General features: G+C 33.8%; 1 protein-coding gene across 3 annotated transcripts in view; it reads right to left on the reverse strand.

Moving 5' to 3' along the window:
* LOC149182529 (agamous-like MADS-box protein AGL11) overlaps nucleotides 1-22,259 on the reverse strand; it is a 223,798-nt gene that overhangs the window by 92,387 nt on the left and 109,152 nt on the right. For 2 of the 3 annotated variants that reach the window (XM_089418598.1, XM_089418597.1), the window contains exons 3-5: nucleotides 9,519-9,581; nucleotides 9,303-9,401; nucleotides 9,177-9,218 (exon numbers count right to left, since the gene is read on the reverse strand). In XM_089418598.1, the coding sequence (XP_089274724.1) occupies nucleotides 9,177-9,218; nucleotides 9,303-9,401; nucleotides 9,519-9,581 (204 nt within the window). The remainder of the gene's footprint in view (nucleotides 1-9,176; nucleotides 9,219-9,302; nucleotides 9,402-9,518; nucleotides 9,582-22,259) is intronic. The other variant, XM_089418599.1, reaches the window with a different exon arrangement.

Consider the following 22,259-nt stretch of genomic DNA (forward strand, 5'->3'; position numbering starts at 1 on the left):
AACAATCTTGAGTGTCATACATAGTTGGTACACTCTAAATATGGGTCATATTGAAATAACATAGATTTCATGTAAAGTAGAATAGTAAATATTGTTTAAGTGGGGATTATGTAGCGGAATTAGAGTTAGCATAGGTATGTTATTAATTTTTATTACAGGGGAATGTTTATTTAAAAAAGGAAAAAGATTATCAATAATTAAGATATGTGTGAGATCTAACTAGATAAATAATATAATCTAGAAAGTAAATTCAAGCCAAGGAGAAATGCAGAATGTGTATCATGTTTAAGTGTAATAATAGTTTGACATTTTGAATAGTTTTATACATAGTACAATAGAAATGCGCATAATGGAGAAGGTTAATGAGATTCCACTTGAAAAGAAAGGAATAATGTCTTGGTGATGAGATATAATATGTGAGTGTTGAATCACATACCAATACAACGACAGATTAACTAAGGGAAGAAGGATCCAAGAACAGGATAGTCTGGGAGGAAAATGACTGATGCGAGTGGTTGGGGGCTGGGGGGGTGGAGGGGAAGAAATCCCCTCCTACAAAGCGATTACCGCAGGAGAATCAAGCTGAAATGGAGCAAACGGTAGATCTGGGAATCCCAGCAAGGACACGCCGGTAATGGGAGCAGTATGGCAAGCTAGGACAGGGAACAAATGTCTACCACGGGCAACAAAAAAACCTAGGTGTGTTGTTCCAAATAATAAATTGGAGGAGTACAGGGGATATATGAAAGACCATGCACTCATTTGCAAGTTTGTAGGAACATGGAAATCTGAGAAAGATCCGACGAAGTGGATACAATAGAGGTGAAATCCCAAAGGGCATATAGATCTTAAATTGGGGGCAAAAGGATTTTTCATAGTAATATTTGAAAACCTGGAGGATAAGGAGAGGATCTTTGAGGAGGGTTCATACTTCTTCAACAACGCAAGGCTCTTCATGAGGCAATGGGAAGAATGTTATAATCCAGAAAAAGAAAAAATGCTAGTAGCATTAGTTCTAGTCAGACTATTTGGGCTCCCGATAGAGTTTTGGGATCCAAAGATTCTAGAAGGAATTGGGAAATCAATCATGACCTTTGTGAAGGTAGCAGAAACTACCAAGAGAGGTAGATATAAATCTTATGCCAGACATTGTGTCTACATGAATATCACAGAACCGCTGCTCGATCATGTTGAAATAGAATATCATGACAAGGTCTCGCAATAGCCAGTTGATTATGAACACATTCCTTTTAGATGTAGATGATGCCATGAGTATGGCCATTTGTTCAAATATTGCTCGATGAATGAAGTTGATACACCAACAGATCAGGGAGATGGAAAGGGAAGTATGGAATAGGAGAGGAGGACTAATGAAGGAAACAGGGGAGGGTTCATAGAAGTACTGAGAAGAAGATGACCCCAAAAAGGAAAAACCAAACTAAACCCCTCTCACCCAGAAAGCACTCAGAAAAGCTAGAACCAGTTTGAGGTTCTTCATGAATTAGAAATGGAAGTGGAAAGTGAAGAAGGGGAAGATGAAATAGGGGAAATCCAGAAAGAAAATAAAAAGGAAAAGAAAGAGCCAAATAGTATGGAATTGGAAAAAGAGAAGGAGAGGGGAGACCGGGTTCAAGAACAAATTCAAATGGAAATAGATCCTCAGTAGGAACAAGAAGGAGAAGAGGAACATGTCATGAGGAAAATTTTACAGGAATGGAAGCATCTGGACGAACAGTTCATACGAGATGACCAGAAACAACTCTATAAATATATGTTACAAAAATACATAGAAAAACAAGGGAAAATGTTAGCAAAGCAACCAGAGCAACTTGGAACACAAGGAAATCAAAACATGGAAACAGGAACCATAGGGAAGGGAGGAAGGAAAATAAGAAGGAGACCCATGAGTGAGACAATCCAAATGGTGGGAGACATGCTGGTGAATTTAAGAAGAGTTGTGCCATTGTCAGAGGTTTTCCAACAACCCCTCAAACTCTTGAAATGATCATCACAACCTAGAATATCAGAGGGTTGAACAGTAAGGGAAAAAAAAGATATCTGAAAGAGAGACTCAAAAGGGATAAACCAAATATAATGCTAATCTAAGAAACAAAATTACGATAAAGAAAACTAAAATAAGTGATGAGCAATTTCAAACCGCATTACGAGATCATTGGTTAAGATGCGGCAGGCAGTGCAGGAGGAGTAGCAATCCTATTGAACCCAAAGGAAGTCTAATTTGAAGACTGGATCAGTATACCTCGCATCCTCACAGGAAGATTTAGAATTATAGGTTCTCAAGAATGGATCCTCTTATCCAATGTATATGGACCCCATATACAGAGTGATCACAGGTGTTTCCTTCAGAACCTAGCAGTGATGCATTCCTTCCATCCAACCTCTCCTTGGATAGTGGGAGGAGATTTCAATGTGATAAAAGATATAAAGGAAAAAAAGGGTGGACTCAGAAGAACAGAGGTAGACATGGAAGCCTTCGGAGATTGGATAGCAGATCAAAGGCTAGTAGACATACATACAACAAATGGGATCTATACATGGAACAATAGAAGAGGAGGTAGACACCAAATTGCTTCCAGACTAGATAGATTCTTAATGTCAGAACATATTATAAATTGGGATATCTTAATTGAAGCAACGATTCTTCCTGGAATGGGATCAGACCACTGGACGATCAAAGCAAAACTACATATTAAAGCCAGTCCCAAGAGAAAACCCTTTAGGTTCGAAGCCTTCTGGCTTAGGGACAAAAATTTCATGAAGAAAGTAAAAGAATGGTGGAAGAAAAGTTGACAGAAAGGAAGAAACAGAATGCAGACATTTCAGCTGAAACTAAAATAACTGAAAGGAAACATCAAGAAATGGAATAAAGAGAAATAAAGACACATAATCAAAGATCAACAACTCCTAGAACAGAAGATGAACCAAATCCAACACGAAATCATTACGACAGGTAGAAGTGATGACCTAGTGAGAGAGGAATCGATATTGATAGGACAAATGGAAGAAAGGCGGAAGCAGGAAGAGATCTTGTGGAGGCAAAAATATAGAGTAAATTGGTTAAGAGAAGGGGAGAGGAATACAAAGTTCTTCCACCAAGCTATGATCCAGAGAAGGCAGAGAAATAGAATCTTTTCTATAAAAGTCGAAGAGGGACACAAGTTACATAGCATGAGGAAATAGAACAAGTCTTGGTGGATCATTTCAAAGATCTCCTCAAGGAACCCAATGTTGATCGTGGAGAAGCTACTAAAAGAATTTGTAAAGAGATCCCAAGTAGGGTTACTAGAGACCAAAACCTAGCTCTAATGAGGGTAGCCACCTTGGAAGATGTAGAAGAGGTAGTAAAAGGAATGAAAAAGAATAAAGCCCCTAGTCCTAATGGATTCATAGCGGAATTCTATCAAGCAGTATGGGATTTCTTGGGCTAAGACATACTTGACGTGGTGGAAGAATCAAGAAGAAACCAAAAGGTAAGTACAGGCTTAAACTCTACCCTCTTATCTCTGATTCCTAAAGAAACTAAGTCTGAAACTCTCCAGGGTTTTAGACCCATTGCCCTTTGTAATGTTATACATAAGATAATAGCTACTTTAATGGCTAAAAGACTTAAGCCTATTTTATCTAGCATTATTTCCCTAGAACAAATAGGTTTTCTAGAAGGCCGGAAAATCTTGGATGGACTGGTGGTCTCCCAAGAAGTAGTGCATTCTTTGAAAGTCAAAAGGAAGTAGGTATGATGATTAAACTTCACGTCTCCAAAGCCTATGACCGTCTAAATTGGAATTATCTAAAAGAAGTTTTAAGGGCCTTTGGTTGCTTCAATAGATGGATTGAATGGATCTTTACTATGATCTCCTCAGCCAATTTCTCCATCCTTGTGAATGGAACTCTTTCCCAACCCTTTAAAGCATCCAAAGGACTCTGACAGGGCGATCCATTGTCTCCTTTCCTGTTCATTATAGCTATAGAAGGCCTAGGAAGGTACATCAGAAAAGAAGTAAGAGAAAGAAAGCTAAAAGGAATCCAAATATGGGGTAACAACCTTCCTATTACCCACCAGCAATTCGTAGATGACATTATGTTGTTCTGTACTGTGTCCCTCAGAGAAGCCCGCAGAATTAAAGAAATTCTAGAACTTTTTATGACAGCTTCAGGCACACAAATTAACAATGACAAGTCTTGCACTTATTTTTTCAACACTGCTGGAAATATTAAAAAAAATTAACAAGAACTCTGGGATTTCGATCAGGAGAACTCCCAACAAGATATCTAGGAATGTTGTTAGCCCTGAATCCTCTAAGGTTGTCGAATTGGCAACAAACCATTGAGAAAATTGCTAGAAAACTAGCCAACTGGTCTTTCAGAACTTTGAATTTTGCTGGCAGAGTTGTTTTAGTTAAAGCAATCCTTCAATCGATCCCAATATACCAACTATCGGCAATGGCAGCCCCTAAAGGAGCATGCACAAAGATGGTAGAGATTTTTAAAAAATTTATCTGGGGAGGACTGAAGGATCAAAGAAAATGGTCTTTAGTATCCTGGAAGGATTTGGTGAAAAGCAAGACTGAGGGAGGATTAGGCCTTAGAGATCCTTATATTTTGAATCAAGCAATGGGTGCTAAACTTTGGTGGCATTGGATGAATGGAGGAAACAACCTATGGAAAAGGATATGGACAAAAAAAATATAATATGCCAACAAAACCAGAGGAGATATTAAGAATAAGGGATACCCCAAAAGGGTCAACAATTTGGAATCTAGCTAGTCTAAACAAAGAAATAATAACTAAACATGATTTTTAGGAAATTAGGGATGGTAGCTCTACCTGGTTATACGAGGAAGCATGGTAGCAAACAGAAAGACTGAATGGACTTCAAGTTTTAAGGGATATATGCCAAAAGGCAGCTGAGAATGGAATGAATCTGGTCAAGGACTTTTGGAAGGAATGGAGCCAAGAGGGAGTATGGAGAAGCTGGAAGAGTCAGGAAGAATGGATGGATCAAGTTGATGGAGAACAAAGGGAGTTATATCAAAAGGAAATACAAACAAGGAGAATACCTATAAGACCTGGACCAAACATACTGAGATGGGGTTACACAGTAAAAGGAAATTTCTCAATTAATGAGGCATATCATTTGTTAACTCCTAGAGAACAAGACGATACGACAGTCAATTGGAAACAAATATGGACTAGTAATTGGTGGCCAAAAGTGGCCCACTTCATATGCCTGGTAAGCAAAGGTTGCATCCTGACATGGGACTAACTCCAAAATCAAGGCATACATAGCCCCCCCAGACGTAATCTTTGCAAGAAAAAACAGGAAACACAGGAACACCTCCTCAACTCATGTAAAGGAGCTCAACAACAATTGGAAGAGGTTAGGAAACTCTTTGGAAGGACTAACAGATATCAACAGAGCATTAAAAACACAATTAAAGTATGGGGAGGTGGACAATTCACTAGCCCTATGGTAAGAAGAGCCTAGAGTCTAATAGTAGGGATGAATATGTGGATGATCTAGAAAGAAAGAAATAGAAGAATCTTCCAAAACAAAGAAATGACAAAAGACCAAATCTGTGGAAAAGCATTGAGTCGTATTCGTGAGACCATACTTGTGGACACTTGGAAGATAGGATACTGGGAAACAACACCAGAAGAAGATCAAATTTTAAGGAAGCTGAACCTGCATCAAGGGATGGTGGCTCCTCAGATGTGGAAGGAACCCAAGATTGGATATAACAGCACCATGCACTTCTCTCGCCCCATGGCTGGATTCATAAAGTTAAATTTCGATGGGGCATCCAAAGGAAATTGAGGCCCAGTATGGATTGGAGGTCTCTTTTAGGATGATCAAGGCAGAACAAAATGGATTTACTTAGACAATGGTGGCATCATGAGCAAAAATGAAGCTGAATTGATGGCAGTACGTCAAGGATTGAAGATAGAAATCAGAAATGGATACAATAACTTGGAAGTGGAAGGGGACACCCAAATGGTCATACACGTAATCAAAAAACTTAATAATGGAACCTCATGTGATAAAGTTACGCAGAGTTGGAGAATGGTGAGTCTACTCCAAGAGTTGGAAATTATCATAAAAAGATTTGAATATATTATTATTAAGCATGCTATAAGAGAGGGTAATAGAACAACGAATTTTCTTGCAAACTGGGGCTTCCAGGAACAAGGAAGGAATCTCGATAACATATGGACTATGCATTCCGAGGACTCCGATTTAGAGTAGCTAAGAATGATTCTAAACCATGATAATCATGAAGACACAGATCAAAGATAATAGAGACAGATAGTCCCCAATCGGGATGTGGAAAAAGGTAGGTGAGGGTTGTAGACGGGTTTATGATCATGGCAGGACAGCGGGACTAACCCATACGTACGATGTCGTCCTTCCAGCTAGAACAATGAGCTGCATGTCAGCGCAATTTTCAAAAAACCGGAGTGGGGGAGGTGGAATGAAGGAGAGGAGCAGTAGTGGCGGCGGTAGTGGAAGAGGAAGAGGGACAAATGAGTGGTATTCTATGAAGGTGGTGAAGTTTAGAAGGAAGGGTAGACTAAGTTGGGAGGAAGAGGAGCAGGGTAAAGTGCAAACAGAAGGAGATTTCAAGGAGGTTAATGATTCCGGGTATGTTATCTCTGAGACCCCTTCAATCCTATCCTCTATCATAATTGGTAAATTGGATAAATTTATTACTTTTGAAGCCTCTAAGGAAGAAAAGGGCTGATGTGAGTCCGCTTTTCACTCAGCAATGCTTTGTGAGGGTCCATTGGGTCAGAATCAGGGAAGGTTTGTTGATGAATGGGGGAATTATAGTCATGAGAATAGTTTGGGAAGAAACATGGGGGGCTTTATAAACAAAACCAATGCAGAGGTACAGGGGGAGACTGAGGAATGGGATATGAAAATTTCGTCCCTAGCCCAACAATTGATCCAAATAACTGAAGACCTTCATAAATTCTTGCATCTCAAAAATGACAAGCATTGTAACAACCAAACAAATGGTGGAAACTGTAGCAGGAGAAGAGGAATAAGCACTAGAAAAATGATGAGGAAAATAGTGATGCTAAACTTCAAAAAATAATCTCTGTAACTCAAAATTGTCAACGTGATAAGGTAAACTATAGGATGGTGTGCCCGGGTCATGGCAGAGGGTGTGGAAGCAAAGGACACCTGAGATAGGGGAATCAAGAGGAACGATTAGAAAATTCTCCAAGTAACCAGGGTAGATGGAGAAGATCTACTTTGACAGTAGTCCAGGAGGCTACCAGAGCTTATAGGGAAGGTACGAGTGAAGAAATCCGATGAATTATTGAAGATATGGAGACCAGTGTCATGGAGGAATAGTCTGACGCTGAGACAGAAGGGTGGGCTAAAGAGATCAATGACCCGGGGAATAAACGAGGAAGGTTGACGCTGTATAGGCAAACTCTTCATATCTATTGGGTGGTAAAACGACTTCTGGAAAAGGCCCTGGAGTAGGTTGCGAAGGAAATAGCCGAAATTGCAAATGGTGTGCCAAACTTGCAAAAAGAAATGGAAAATTTCCAAGTTATCATGATCAGGAAGAATAACAAGCTGGAGGAAATGCATCAACAGCTGTCTCAGAAGGCTCATACAACTCCAAGGGAGGCCAAACTAGTGGATATTCCCATGGATATGAACTTGAATACTGGTATCAGAAAGGAATAATTCTTTCGGGTTTCTTAGGTGTTTTAGTGAATCTTCTTGCTTTTACTATTTCATGCATGTTGGTAGCTTACTTAGTAGTTTCAGTTGTATAGTGCACATAGCCAGGATGGAAAGGCTTGTTATATTTTGTTTTTGGAATGCATACAACAATCTAATGTGGCCAACAGACTTGGTTTCCCTCCGGGGTAGGTTGAGGCCACCAACACGATGTATCTAGTCTCTTTGGTTTTTATAAATAGAAAAGAAAGGCACTAACTTCACTTACAAAAAAAAAAATATGTGAGTGCAAAGGAAAAAATAATAGAAATATATATATATATATATATATATATATATATGAATTAAATATAAATTCTCATCATGTTATGTTTAAATAATTGAAAAATTTATTAAAGGCTTATCAATAATATTTTCAAAAAAATAAGACAGTGGAATACACAAAATGTGTAGGTGAAGTTAAAAAATTGTAACAATAATTTAAGTAGAAGAAAATTGAAGAATAAACCAAAGAAAAATGTGACAGAAAAATAATACTATGAAAAATAAATACTTAAGAAAGTCAATACTTTTAAGAGTCTAAATTATGTACTCTATTAAATATAGAGAGAGAGAGAGAGAGAAAAAGAGAGAGAGAGAGACCATGGCATCCACATGTTACTATTGGTTAGAATAAGTACTATATTTATATGAAAATTTCATGTAAGTCATCATGTAGCTCAGTTGGAAAGAACTAAGAATTTCCAACTTGGAATATGATGAACTTAATGATTATATATATTCAATGGCATGCAAGTGCCTTAGAAAATACTTACATCAATATTTTGATCTGGCTATAGAAGTTTAGATAGAACTATTAAGATATTTTTCATGATATATGCCACATAACATTAATTGCAAATGAGGAATACATGGTTAGGTAATGTAGCATAGGTGACTATCCATGAATTGATATTTTGTTTTTATGTTATCTTACCTTAGAAGAATAAATCTTAGGGATTCCTACTTATCCAATTAAGCCTATGAGATTTTCAAAAAATTATTGTTTGATTTATTAGTATATTTGAAGAAGTTTTAATATGTATATATATATCTTTAAGCCTTTGCTTTATCGTTTTATATGAAAATAAATTTACAAATTCAAAAATAATAATTCTATTTACATTGAAAAATTTAACATATATATCTTATAACCAAGTTAGTAAATTCATACTTTTTTAAAAGAAATATAATTATTTTACAAAAACATCCCATCTAATATTAATGTATATTTATATTTATAGTGTATATTCATATTTACAACTAATTTTCTAATAACAAAGTTGCATAAATGTATATTCATATTTACAAATAATTTATAATAAGAAAGTTACATAAGTAAAAAACAGAGATGGTACTAATAAAAAGCAAAAAAAATAGTATAATTAAAAATAAAAAAAATTGCTCAATGTACCTTTTCTAATAAGGAGTTCGAAAATTGTGAATTTATTTTCATCTGAAAATATACAAAGATTATTAAAACTAATTATTAATTAAATGAAAAACAATAAATATAAATATAAAGATTATTTTCATTTACCTTTTTATTTTGTATCCTTTTTATAGCTTTCTCTAATTGCTTTTCGAGTAGTTGCAGTTCTTTCAAAGTTAATAACTCCAAATTCTCACCAGCCATATTCTTAGTCATAAGAAGAATAAAATTAATTAATATACCTTAAAATACTAATAAACTTTAAACCTGTTTTAATATAACTAGAAAAATACTGAAAAAACAACCATTCGTATTCCATCCTACCTTTCTCGTTTTCTCCAATTTATCTATCTTGTCGTGCAACATCTTGAGTTGTAATTGATCACACTGAAAATTTGTATGGTTGTGAGTACAGGAAAAAAAAAATTTAAAATAATAAAAAGATAAACCAAACATGAGTTTTGATTTGATAACACCAAAAAATTCTTTCTATTTATGTCATTGTATTTTTATTAATAGGTTTATATTAAAATATATATAAATACGGAAATATTAATATTATATACAATAATAACATAATAAATTTTATATATTAATTTAAGATAATGTTATACTGTTTTTGGCTTCTTGGATTTTTATTAAATCCAAAAATATTTGAAGTTTTCATCTTGCTTTGCAGAAACTTATATTAAAATATTTTTTTTTTAAATTAAAACAATTTTCTATGATTTTTTTAAAATATTTTTTTTTTAAATTAAAATAATTTTAAATTAATTTTCTATGATTTTTTTAAATCAAACGTTATTTTGAATTAATTATTTGTTCTATGTATTTCTATCCCCAAAAAATAAAGGTATATGTTATTAAAATTTTACAATGATAAATTTAATAATTATGTAAAATTAACATAAAGTTTGCCAGTCCTCCACCTCTTATGTGTGTATAAATAAAATATTCAAATATTTAAACCTTTTACATCGAAATTTTTAAATCTAATTGCAATACATTATAATTTATTTTTTATTTTTAAAATAACACTTTTAAAGACTAAAAAACAATATACTTATATTAAAAAATATCAAAATTTTATCTTACTATATTAAATAGACAATCTACTAGATTAGGGAGAAAATTGAATTGATATTAGACAGGTACTAAGTAGAAACCTTGTATATTACACTTGTTATACTTATGCAGTATTATATTGTTGAAAAAATCTTGGAAAGTTTTCATAATATTTTTCAAATATTCTTATTAAAATTATTTTTCCAAAATCAAAAATTATTTTATAATATGTTTAAAAATCATTTTTTTATTTTGATTGGCTTTTGAGAATTCTTGAATAGTTTTAAAGACATTTTTCAATAATAATAATAATAATAATAATAAAATCTAAAAATTATACCTAACACTAAAATTTTAGTAACTGCAAAAAAATATCAAATATATATTACTAAAATTTATCAACCATCAATTTTGTGATTACTTTAAAATTAAGAATAAAACTATTATTATTATTATTCAAAATTATCAATTACTTTTTACAAAATATACAAAATAGCAAAGCTGATTACTATAGTGATTTTATTTGATTTTAAATTTACTTAAAAAAAAAATTATTATAATTATGGAAAACATATTATTACATGGAAATACAGTGATATTAAAAAAATACCAAATAATAATTTTGTAACCAATCATTACACCTAAATGTTACTATATCTAAAGTAATTAAAAAAAGATCATGCTATATTTTGATAATAACAAATAAGAACTGAATTCTAACTTCATAAAGAAAGTGGAAAATCATAATCATTATTAACATTAGTAATTAAGAGATATTTTAGGAAGGAAAAAGTCATAAAACTCAATTTACATCAAATGATCCCTTCGATCTGGGCTCAAAACGGTGGAATGTATTGAATGTTATTCGCTGGCTTGATCGATTCAAAGCGAGCGTTGAACAAGTTAGATACAGTGCATGTTGAACCTATCGAAAATTAGATGGTTACACAATGCACATAGGTTGGAGGAGTACCGGCTTTGCTCATAGACAAAGGCTACGGAAGTTTGTTCAAAAGAGAGTGTATTCAACAAATATATTGAAAACCCTGCTGGTTTAAATATTAACCTGTTTTTTTTTAAATAAATGAAAAAATTAAAAAAATTAATTTATATTTTTCAGAGATGTTTATTAATATTTATATATATATATATATATATATATAAAATTGTTATTATTATTATTATTATTATTTATATAAGACATAAGTATTAAGTAGTAACTAATTTTTTTCATGTTTTTAAAATATTTGTATTAAAATAATCTTTTTAGAATTAAAAATTATTTATTATTTTTTTAGAAATCAAATAATTTATTTTTGATTGGCTGTTGAGAATTTTTGTGTGGTTTTAAGACATTTTTCAATAATAATAATAATAAACCTAAAAATCATACCTAATAATTGCATAAAATTTCGAAAGATTTTACTTCTATACATGTATTTTTATCTCTCAAAAAATATGGAGGTACATATTACTAAAATTTATCAATAATAAATTTTACAATTACTTAACTTTTATTATTAGTTAAAATTATCAATTGCTTTCTGTATAAGGGGCAATATTAGGTAGAGTTGCTGCATATTACACTCGTTTTATTGGATTTTAAATTTACATGTCTATAAAAAAATGAAATTCAATGTAATTATAAGAGTCATATTATTAAATGGAAGTACATTGATGTAACCAAATCATAATTTTTTAACCAGTCATTACACCTAAAAATTACTATATTAAAATTAATTAAAAATAAGATAACGCTAGATTTTCATAATAGTAAATTGGGGAATGTATTGAATGTCATTTGTTGGCTTGAGCTGACACTGAACAATTTAGATATAGTGCATGTTGAACCTACTGAAAATTAGATGATTAAATAGTGCACATAGATTAGAGGTGTACCTGCTCAGAGGCTATGGAATGTCGAAAGAGAGTGTATGAGTTTTCTAGTTTAGATAGTGCATATGTCCTAGAGCATGATGATAAGGATGTAGCATGATGTGTGTGCATAGCTTGTGAAGGATGACAATGAGTATGGTGCCGGAGTCTTGACTTCAAGCTAAGATCAATGAGAGTTGAGTTGCACATGTTTAGTAGCCATTATGAGTGGCGAGCTATGTATGGAATGCATTTGAATGTTCTTTGTGCATGGTTGGTGGCATCCCTAGTCTCAGAGTGTAAGACGGCATATTGAATTGTCTGGTGCATAATAGAGGTTGATTGAGCAGATTGGCATGAAGATCATAGTTGCAATTCATTGTAGAACACACATGTGTGTTTATGGAGTGCACACCAGTAGGTTTCTTGTAGTAGTGCATGGGTTGATGATGAAAATCTATGTCTATGTAGAGAGACAAAGATAGATCTTGAGATCAATTGAGTTTTCGAAGAAAATCTTTGGAATGAATCTTATATGTACTGACATATGAATGATTTGACAGTTTGAATGGACATAGAATGAAATGTTCGATCCTGGTTGTTCATATGTGCAATTTTGCTTGCTACTATAATACTAGTGCTTCTGCATTAAATATGGTGTTGTTGGATTGTCTCTGACAAATAATGTGTTGTGCGAGGGCTACATATCAGCTATAGAGATTATATTTCTATAGATTTTGTCATGGGTTGAGTTCAATGCATGTAGTATATTTGATATTGAAGAATTGTAAAATTGAGCGTAAACTTAGGGTTTGATGTATTTTGATGAGGACACAATATTGATTCATTGTCGAGAAACTAGTGGGGTCATGTTCTATGAGTTTTATTTGATGTGTTATTTATATAAGTAGATTTGTTTGTGTGAGATGATGTGATTATCGTTGAGAATATGTACTTGCTAATTGGTTGAGTAGAGATTGTATTGGAGAGACAACTGGTTTGTTGACGTGGTGCAGAGATTGTTGGTTTGTAACTGGGGTCCAAAATGAGAATGTATGAAAGAGAGAACCATAGAGTTTGAGGATATTTGAGCCTTTGGAAAGTGGTGGCCTTCCAAGATAGGAGTAATGGATCCTTGCTTGGTAGTGGTCAGTAAACAGTTGACAAGGATTTAGGGCTTCTTAGGTAGTAGTGGCTAGCAAACTATAGCGAGGGTTATGGATTCTAGTTGGTAGTGCTCAACTAAACTATGTAAGTAATTTGATGATTAATAATACAAGAAAGAGAAGCAACATAGTAGTGGAAAGGTGGTCTTTCTCCCTCGGAGAGATTCCACCAGAAACACTTGTCTCCCTTGTGCATGATTGTATTTTTGGGTGATGGTTCATATGTGTTGATTCTTTGATATTGTAAAATGCTCTAATGTTTTGATTATATGTTGTGAATTGGTTGTTTATTAAATTGGAAAAAATATTTAAATGTATATAATTGCTATCACTCTTGATTCACCCATCTCAGTAGTGGTTTGATTCCAAAATTTGGTATCAAGGCTAGTTCCCTCTAGTGCACCTTCACTTCTTGAGGGTAGATCATGGACATATGGCCAAGTGCAAGAATAAGTTGTCTCAGAAAATAAACTACCACAATCATGATAGAAATACTTCATATCTAGAAGAACCCATCCTTTTGTTGATCAACGATATTGATGATAGTCATGAAGGTAGGGTAGGTAGATCATTTTGATTTAACTACAGATGTGATGGCCATTATAGATCTAGATGCCCATTTATGGGTAAGAATAAAGATGATGATGATGTTCTTGAGAATCTTGGGTTAGAGCATGATTATCCATTGGTTGAAATTGATTCTCCAAGTACAAAGATAGTTGATTGTGAAATGGAAAAATCAAGACTACAAAGCGTTAAAGATGAAAAATATAGCATAATAGAAGCACTTGAAGCTAATATTAAAAGGATCACAATAGGGAACAAAGGCTAGTAGAATTTACTGCAAATTTTTAATGAGAAGGAATATCCGTTCAAGAAGAAAACATTATATTAAAAACTCATTTGGAAAAAGGAAGGAGATTTGAAGAGAGAATGAGAAATTAGTATATAGGAAAGGAAGAGCAATGCGAAAGATTATAAGTTAAAGGGGTTTCATTGAGAACTGATCTAGATAAGAAAACCACTTAGTTGAATTTGGATAAGAGTAGCCAAAAGTCTACCCCTTCAAATCAGATCTCAGTCTTCATAAAGGAGAAAATAGTTTAATACCAGCTTCAAGTAAATCAGAAAATAGAAATAGAGAGAGAAGAAAGAAAGGAAGCTAGCAACAAAAGTGAGTGAAATATCTTGCCAAGAAAAGCATTTTCTTCAAGTATATCATCTACACCCTTGGGAGATGTCAGATGCTTTATCTGTCAAAGACTTATTGTAGTAGATCGTAGAATAAAAATGACCAAATGATCCAAATAAAACATGTAGTATATCATGTTGTTGAATATAAATACCTATCAATTAAAAAATCGATGAATATTTCTCTCATCATGAAGGTTATCAATTGGGAAGTATAACAGTTCTCTTTATGGATATTGATACTCATGCAATTATTTTTTCCATAAGATTTTTGGTTATAGGATTGATAAAAAGATAGTAAAGAAGATCAATATGATATATGAGTCCTTTCCCCATTCCCGGTCATATGAGGTGTTACATGTGTGAAAATCTTGGCCATCTCACTAAAGATTGTAAGTTTCCCAGTTTGTTTAGGAAATCTAGTCAAAAGGTGAACATAAATCAAAGCCAACCAGACAAGAGGAAAACAATATGTGTGCATCTTAGAGATCAACCTCTCAAAATTTGGAAGAAATAACAACAAGAGGTTACAAGGAGAAACTGGGGACTGGATGCCATCATGGGGAGAATATGGTCCATCATCTTGAACTTTCATTAAAAAACTTTGACAAAGAAGCCATAGTGGAAGTAGTGTTTGTGGATAGCATTTCATGTTAAGGAGGTGTAGATGGTTTGAAGGCTTGCCTTTTATTTTTGGTTTATATATGTTCATATTGATAATATTTTGATCAACCATTATGATTGTTGATTGCATTGGAACAATTTTCTTGTTGAGACCACAATGATGCTTTTGAATACCTAGAAACCAAGACTATCATCACATATGCATATTTATGGACCTGATCTTCTATGAGTGGGTGTTGCTACTACATGCTTTGACCAATGTAATTATTTCTATATATGAGGACATCATATGCCACAAGATCATTTTGTGATTTTGTTGTTGAATGATATATGCAGTTAAGTTTTGTCATTAAATTGTGGCAGAATATTTCTTTTCCAATTTTTCTAGCAGTTTGTTTTGATGATGATTATCCTTTTGATGTTAGTCATATGATATGTAGAGATCAGGAAGCGGTGGCACATGTTTTGAGGGGAGAATCTCAAATTTCTCCATTGGTTCATTAGACAATTCTTGGCATTATTATCCCTTGTTGGAAAAAAGAGAAAACACATAGAAAGAGGAGTTTACCATGCTTTTTATATGTTTATATAACATTTCCTTTTTGCAGATGTATGAGATCTCTATTGTTGCTTGAGTTGACCAATTCAGGAAAGCCTGTGAGTTGGAGTTTGTACAACTAGGGTTTGCATGGCTAATGTATTATCTGATAGAGTTCATATGTAGTGTCCTTGTATTATCTTGAATAAAGGTTTATATTCTATATTGATAATATATTTGGATATGTTTGAGAGGTCACATCTAAGCCATGTATTCTTGTTCATGCCATGTACATGTAAATGTATGAGAGTGTGCTTCTTATATTCAAAGTGTTTTCTATGTTATTATTTCTTAGATTCTGATCTTAATGTATGAGTATGTTGACCTTGACAGCACAAGGCCAAGTATTATGATAAGGTTATGAGGTACTAATAGTTCTATGTTGTAGGGTTTATGTTGTACAAATAAAGGTTCTTTGTTGTTTCTTATTTTCTGCATTATTTTCTTGACCACTCATTGATGATGTTGGTTAATGATATCCACTTAAGGTTCAATATTGATGTTACTATTGGAGAGGATCTTGTATCATGGTGATTGTGTGGTGGCTATTGCATCGAGATAACATCGTAATATTGAATAATATGTTGTTACTGATGATATGTTATGCTACTTACTGACTTTTTCTTGAGAGTTAGAGTTTATGTTGTTGTATGTTGTTGAGACTCATAGATGATATAATTCCTATATTGATGAGGAGGATTTTTTAAGCCTCTTTGTATATTGTGTTGCTGTTGAAGACCTTACATTATGGCTAAGATGTTAAGAGAATATTGGCATTTACTATCATGATATACAACAATAGGGTTTATCCATTTTGTATGATGTTGATGCATTTGCTCTCATGTACCATTGAGAGGTCAAGAACATGTATTATTGTTGCTATTTATATTGTTGTTTGTTGGTGCTATGTATTGTTATTAAATTTTCGTTGTTGTGAAGAGCACTCATTTTTTCCTGTTGACGCCATGTATTGAAACAAAGTCCTATAAACATAAGTGTGAGTGTATGAATTGATGGGATGTTGTTGTTTAGATCATGTGAGAGTAGAAACATTACTGGGATGGATTCATTTATGAGTTTTAGACAGATATGGTAGACCATGTTGTTTATCTGTTGGTTGTGAATCAGTGGTTTTGTAGGAGAGTGTTGGAATTTGGTCCAACTCATAGGATATACCATTTTCAATTAATTTCAAAAGAAGATAGAGAAATATCAGAATTCATATTATTTGTAAGAGCTTGCCATCAATTCCAAAGGGAGATATTGCTGGCACTATGGTAAGTTTGGCATGTCGGTAGTGATGTCAACTGAATGGTGGATCATGCATGATGAAAAATTGATTCTACAATAATGCTTGAATGTTGTAAGACACCGTATAAGTGCTTGAGGATGTGTTAAAGTTGGGTGCAGTCATTGATTAAATAAAGTTTAATTTTCCTTAGTTAGGAGTAGTGACATGGTCTCAAAATTATCATACAGTGACATTGAGGTAGTGTTGTGCTTTGATCATTGCACGCCAACATAGATTGTTGTAGACTTATAGTAAGTTTCTAGTAGCACTCTCTTGTAGCTACGCGGGAGAAACAATCATGCCTTAATCATTGTAATTTGTCATGGTTTTAGCATCAACATTCATTTTGAATTGGGCTTGTTATGCTCCTCATGTTATGAACACTTTGTTCAATGGATGATGGTGTTATAGGACAAGATGGCATGAGTTACAAACTAATATGATCATGGGTTACATGTTTGACTCGGTTGAGAATTAATAGATTTGATTTGGTCTCCTCAAAATAAATGGATCATGTTAATTTCCTTTCAGTTGTTCATCAAGTCATTGCTAAAATTGGACATGCTATGCAAAGCGTAGTACATTGATTGCTTAGTTGATTTCGTATAAAATTATTTGTTCTATCTTTAAAACAAGTATGAACTCATTTACGTCAAAATGATCCCTTGGATCTGGTCTCAAAATGGTGGAATGCATTGAATATCATTTGCTAGCTTGATTGATACAGATGGAGAATATAGTGCATGTTGAGCGAATTGAAAGTTGGATGGTTAAATATTGTTCACATATCAAAGTGTACCTAGGCATAAATAGAGGTGATCTAACTTTGAAAGACAACATATGCATTTTCCTATTCAGATAATCCATATGTTCTATAGAGTGTGATGATAAGGTTGTACCATGGTTTGTGTGTACACCTTATGAAGGATGTGAAGAGTATATTGGCGAAGGGTTGATTTCAATCTAGGATCAGTTATAGTTAAGTTTCAAGTGTGATTTGTAGCCAATGTAAGTGGTGAGTTATATACGCGTGTAGTTGAATGTGTCATGTGCATGTTTGGTGGCATCCTCAGTGCTAGAGTGTATGGAAAAATATTGATGTGATTGGAGCATTGGTAGAGGTCAATTGAGCATAATGGCATGAGGATCATAGTTGAAGATAATTGTAGGATGAACCTATGTGTTTATGGAATGTGCACATATAGGTATCCTGTAGTAGTGCATGGGTTGATGATGAAAATCTATGTCTTAGCAAAGAGATAAAGATAGTGCCTGAGATCGATTGATAGTTTAGAGGAGTTTATAAGGAATCCTATATGTATTGATAGAGGAATGATTTTCTATTGTGAATGAATAAAGAATGAAATGTTAGATTATAATTGTTTAGTTGTGAAATATTTCCTACTACCAAAATACTAGAGCTTTTCCATTGAGTATGATGTTGTTGTGTTGTGTATGAGTAATAATGAAGTGTGAAAGGGCTAGAGATTAGTTGCATAGATTATATTGATATATGTTTTTCATGGGATGAGGTTAATGCATGTCTTATATTTAGTCGTAAAACTAAATATAAAGTAAGAGATTCATGTATATCCTTGAGGGCACATTATTGAGTCATTGTCAAGATATTGTTGTTGTCATGTCATGTGTGTTTGTTTTTATCTGTTATCTGTATGAGCTAACGTTATTTAGGTTGAGAGTGTGTTGTCTTTGATTGGATGAGTAGAGATTGTTTTGCAGAGAGAGTTGGTTTGTTGACATGGGGTAAATATTTGTCTGTATTGGGGTCTAGTATGAAAATGTATGAAAGTGTGTCCCATAGAGTTTAGTGGCTTGCCAATACAGGAGTAGTGGATCCTTTTTGGTAGTTGCAAAGAAACTACTCAAACTAAGTTGGTGCTTCATAGCTAGTTGTGGCCACCAAACTCTAGAGAGGTTGTGGCTTCTAGTTAGTAGTGGCTAGCTAAAGTATGTAAGGACTTTGATGGTTAATAATAGAAGAAAGAGAAGTTACAAAATAACAACAAAATGTTTTTTCTCCCCTTGAGGCTTTCCACCAGAACACTCGTATCCCTCGTGCATGATTGTATTGATGTTTCATGGTTCTTATGTGTTGATTCCTTAATGTTGTTACATGCTCAAATGTTTTGATTATAAGTTTTGAATTTATTGTTTAATAAATTGGAAAAAAATATTTAAATATATATAATTTCTATCACTATTGATTCACCACACCCCTCTCAATAGTGGTTTGATTCCAACATTTTTAACCATTAACTTATTAGTACCTCCTAATAGAAAATGGCATGTATGACTTTCACACATTTATTAAACTATATGCCTAATTACTTTAGTAATGTTAAGTGATTTGGTGGTTCTGTTTTGCTAGCTATGTAAGTCAATTTCCCTCTTTTGTGTGATAATTCTCAACCTTATATTAATTTTCATTTAGCTTAAAGTATTTTATCTTTTGTCGTTGATTCATTTGAGAGCAATGCATAGTCATAAAAACATTGAAAGTTTACTAAGAGCATTTTCAAGGTGAGTGGTGTTGTCCACATATCCTTATTTTTAAATTTTTAGTCTATTACGTTCTAGAGGTATACGGTTCTCATTAACTATTAGGGAGAGAAGTTCGCAAACTAAAAGTCAATATTTTTTCCTAAATTGAATTGAGTGAAATATTTTATCCAACATTTAATCATTTTTTTCTAGAAAATTGCAAGACAAATGAAACATATTTTAAAATGTTGCATTTAGATGTACGTTTGTTCACGTTGTTAAGCACAATGGAACACCCACACTCTCATTCCAAACTGACCATGAAAAAAAAACTAACATTTTGCCATGGGATCCACTTTAGGTCAAATTATGTATATTGGTTAAATGGATGAGTACAAATACAAGAATTGGAGTGGACATTTTCTTTTAGGTAAATGATCCATATGGAATTGATACAATTCAACTCGATGCTCCAAAAGTAAAAAATGTGCATTGCTTAGTGGAAACATTGGTTTTTAGTGGTATTTTATTTAAAGTATTATACTCCATGTACATAAGATTTTCTACAAGTATGTCCATCACATTTTCATAATGCTATATTTATATAAAGAATACTCTATATAATATGGGCCCAAACCTCCTTATTTACTACTTGAATCTTACGATCAGAATTTGGCTCATTATTTTCTCTCTAAGTATCACGTATAATATTTTGTTAATCAAAACAATTATCACTCAATACTTATTAAAGAAATTTCTAGAGTTGTCTTAGTTAAATTTAGAATAAATCTAAAATTTTTTGCTATAGAAATCTCTATAAGAGCTTAGTTGTCTAGAGTATCTAGATACATCTTCTCCAAATCATTTTAATAGTATTTCTCTAGAATAAACTATATATATGCAAGTGATGAAATTTAGTATCAATGCTTACAAGATAGTGCACATATATGTGATTCTCTGTGTGATTTTAATGAGCATATACAATTGTATCGTGGCTTTTGATAGTGAGATTTGGTCACTTGTATTTTGGAGTAAATTTCTTGTAGTATAAGTATTTGTTTAAATGTGTACCAATCACACATGCACCAATTGGTAGTTGTATAATGGGGAAATAACAGAGGGACAACATTCTAACTAATGCATATTACAAGGAAAAGGAATAACTGGAGTTGGTACACAAATATTTCTGTGGGCCTATGCAAGCCTAGTGTCCTAGAAGACACACTTATTTCTTGACATTTATTGATAGTTTAACTTGGAATAATTTGGTGCATTTCTTGAAATTCAAATATGAAACTTTTGGTAAGTTGAAGAAGTTTAAGGCCCTAGTTGAAAAGAAAATCTTTCAGTATATTAAAATCTTGATCTGATTGAGAAGGAGAATATGAATCCAAATAATTTATGACATATTATAAACACCATGGAATCTAGATAAAATTAGTAGCTAGATACGCACCACAAAAGAAAAACATAGTAGAAAGGAAGAATAGAAAAATTACGAATATGGCTCTAATGAGTGTAGGTATTGCAGCAAGAATGTTGTAACTCCTAGGGCTACCAGCTCTACTTAGCAACTAGGGTTTTGTACGGACTTGGATGTGACTATGCTATATACACAAGTAGGAGTGAAGGTACTGCCTGTTGCCACTACTCATCTAGCAAGATACCCTAGGGGTTCCATGCCAAACTTCTATAGGGTCATAAGAAGCTTGATCTTGATGGAAGGGAGGCAAATCTATCCTAAATGAGGGCTACTCTACTACAGTAATGAAGAAAGAAACATGTAAGCCTAATGCACACCAAACCATAATTAATCATGAAAACAACTAGACTAAGTAGAATTTCCAAGCAATACTTACCTAATGCTAACTATCTAAGCTCCAGGAGAAAGGCATAAAAACTAAGCTAAGGGATTAGAAATGGAGACTAGGCTAAGCCTGTGTCTAAGTGGGAGAACGGTCAGAGGCCAAAATGGCGAAAGGAGGACATGGGGGAGAAAAAGAGCATGAGGAACGTTGGATCAGGCGGGTGAAGGCAAACAAATGGCTGAGATCAAATCGCAAGAGGGTACGTAGGTAGATGGGCAAACATTGTGGCCTAATTGGACAGACGACTAGGGTTATATCGCGTGGGCAGTCAGAAGATGGATGGCGGAGATCACAGGCAAGAGAAAACATGCGGAAATGGTATCGGGTGAAGCGAAAACCATTGGATCTGGCAGGGCATATCCATGGTGGAGATTGGAGCACAAAAAGAAACGTGCAAAAAGTGACAAGCAGGTTTGGAGGGTGGTAAGTAGGATATCACGCGCCCTCAAAATTGTAAATGGTTTTGAGGAATTTCATGCAATTACCCTCCCCGGTCGACACATAGCATGGGGAAACTGCCCATATCGTGTGCCCTCAGCCTAAGAATGGTTGGGCAGAGGTCCATGCAATATGGCGCGAGGATCGTTGGATCTGTCAAGGTAGATCTACGGTCGAGATTTATTGAGTAGGTGCGTGATAAACATCAAATCTGTCAAGGCAGATTTATGGTGGGGATTTAAAAAGTGAAAATTCAAACACGAAATGGGATTTCAGCAGTGACTGGATGATTTAGTTTACGAAACACGATTTCCCCGCAAAGACCACTTGAACGTGAATACAACAGTCCCTTGCTCAGGTGTTTCTTGCTGAAGGACACTGGCATGGGGAGGTGAGTGAGGTCAAATGATGAGGAGAGAAAGAGATATCGAGTTGATGACTAGAAAA

The sequence above is a fragment of the Pinus tabuliformis genome, chromosome 3_2 (assembly GCF_031772625.1).
Source record: "Pinus tabuliformis cultivar Carrire ecotype Pingquan chromosome 3_2, CPIR1, whole genome shotgun sequence".
Classification (NCBI taxonomy): Eukaryota; Viridiplantae; Streptophyta; class Pinopsida; order Pinales; family Pinaceae; genus Pinus; species Pinus tabuliformis.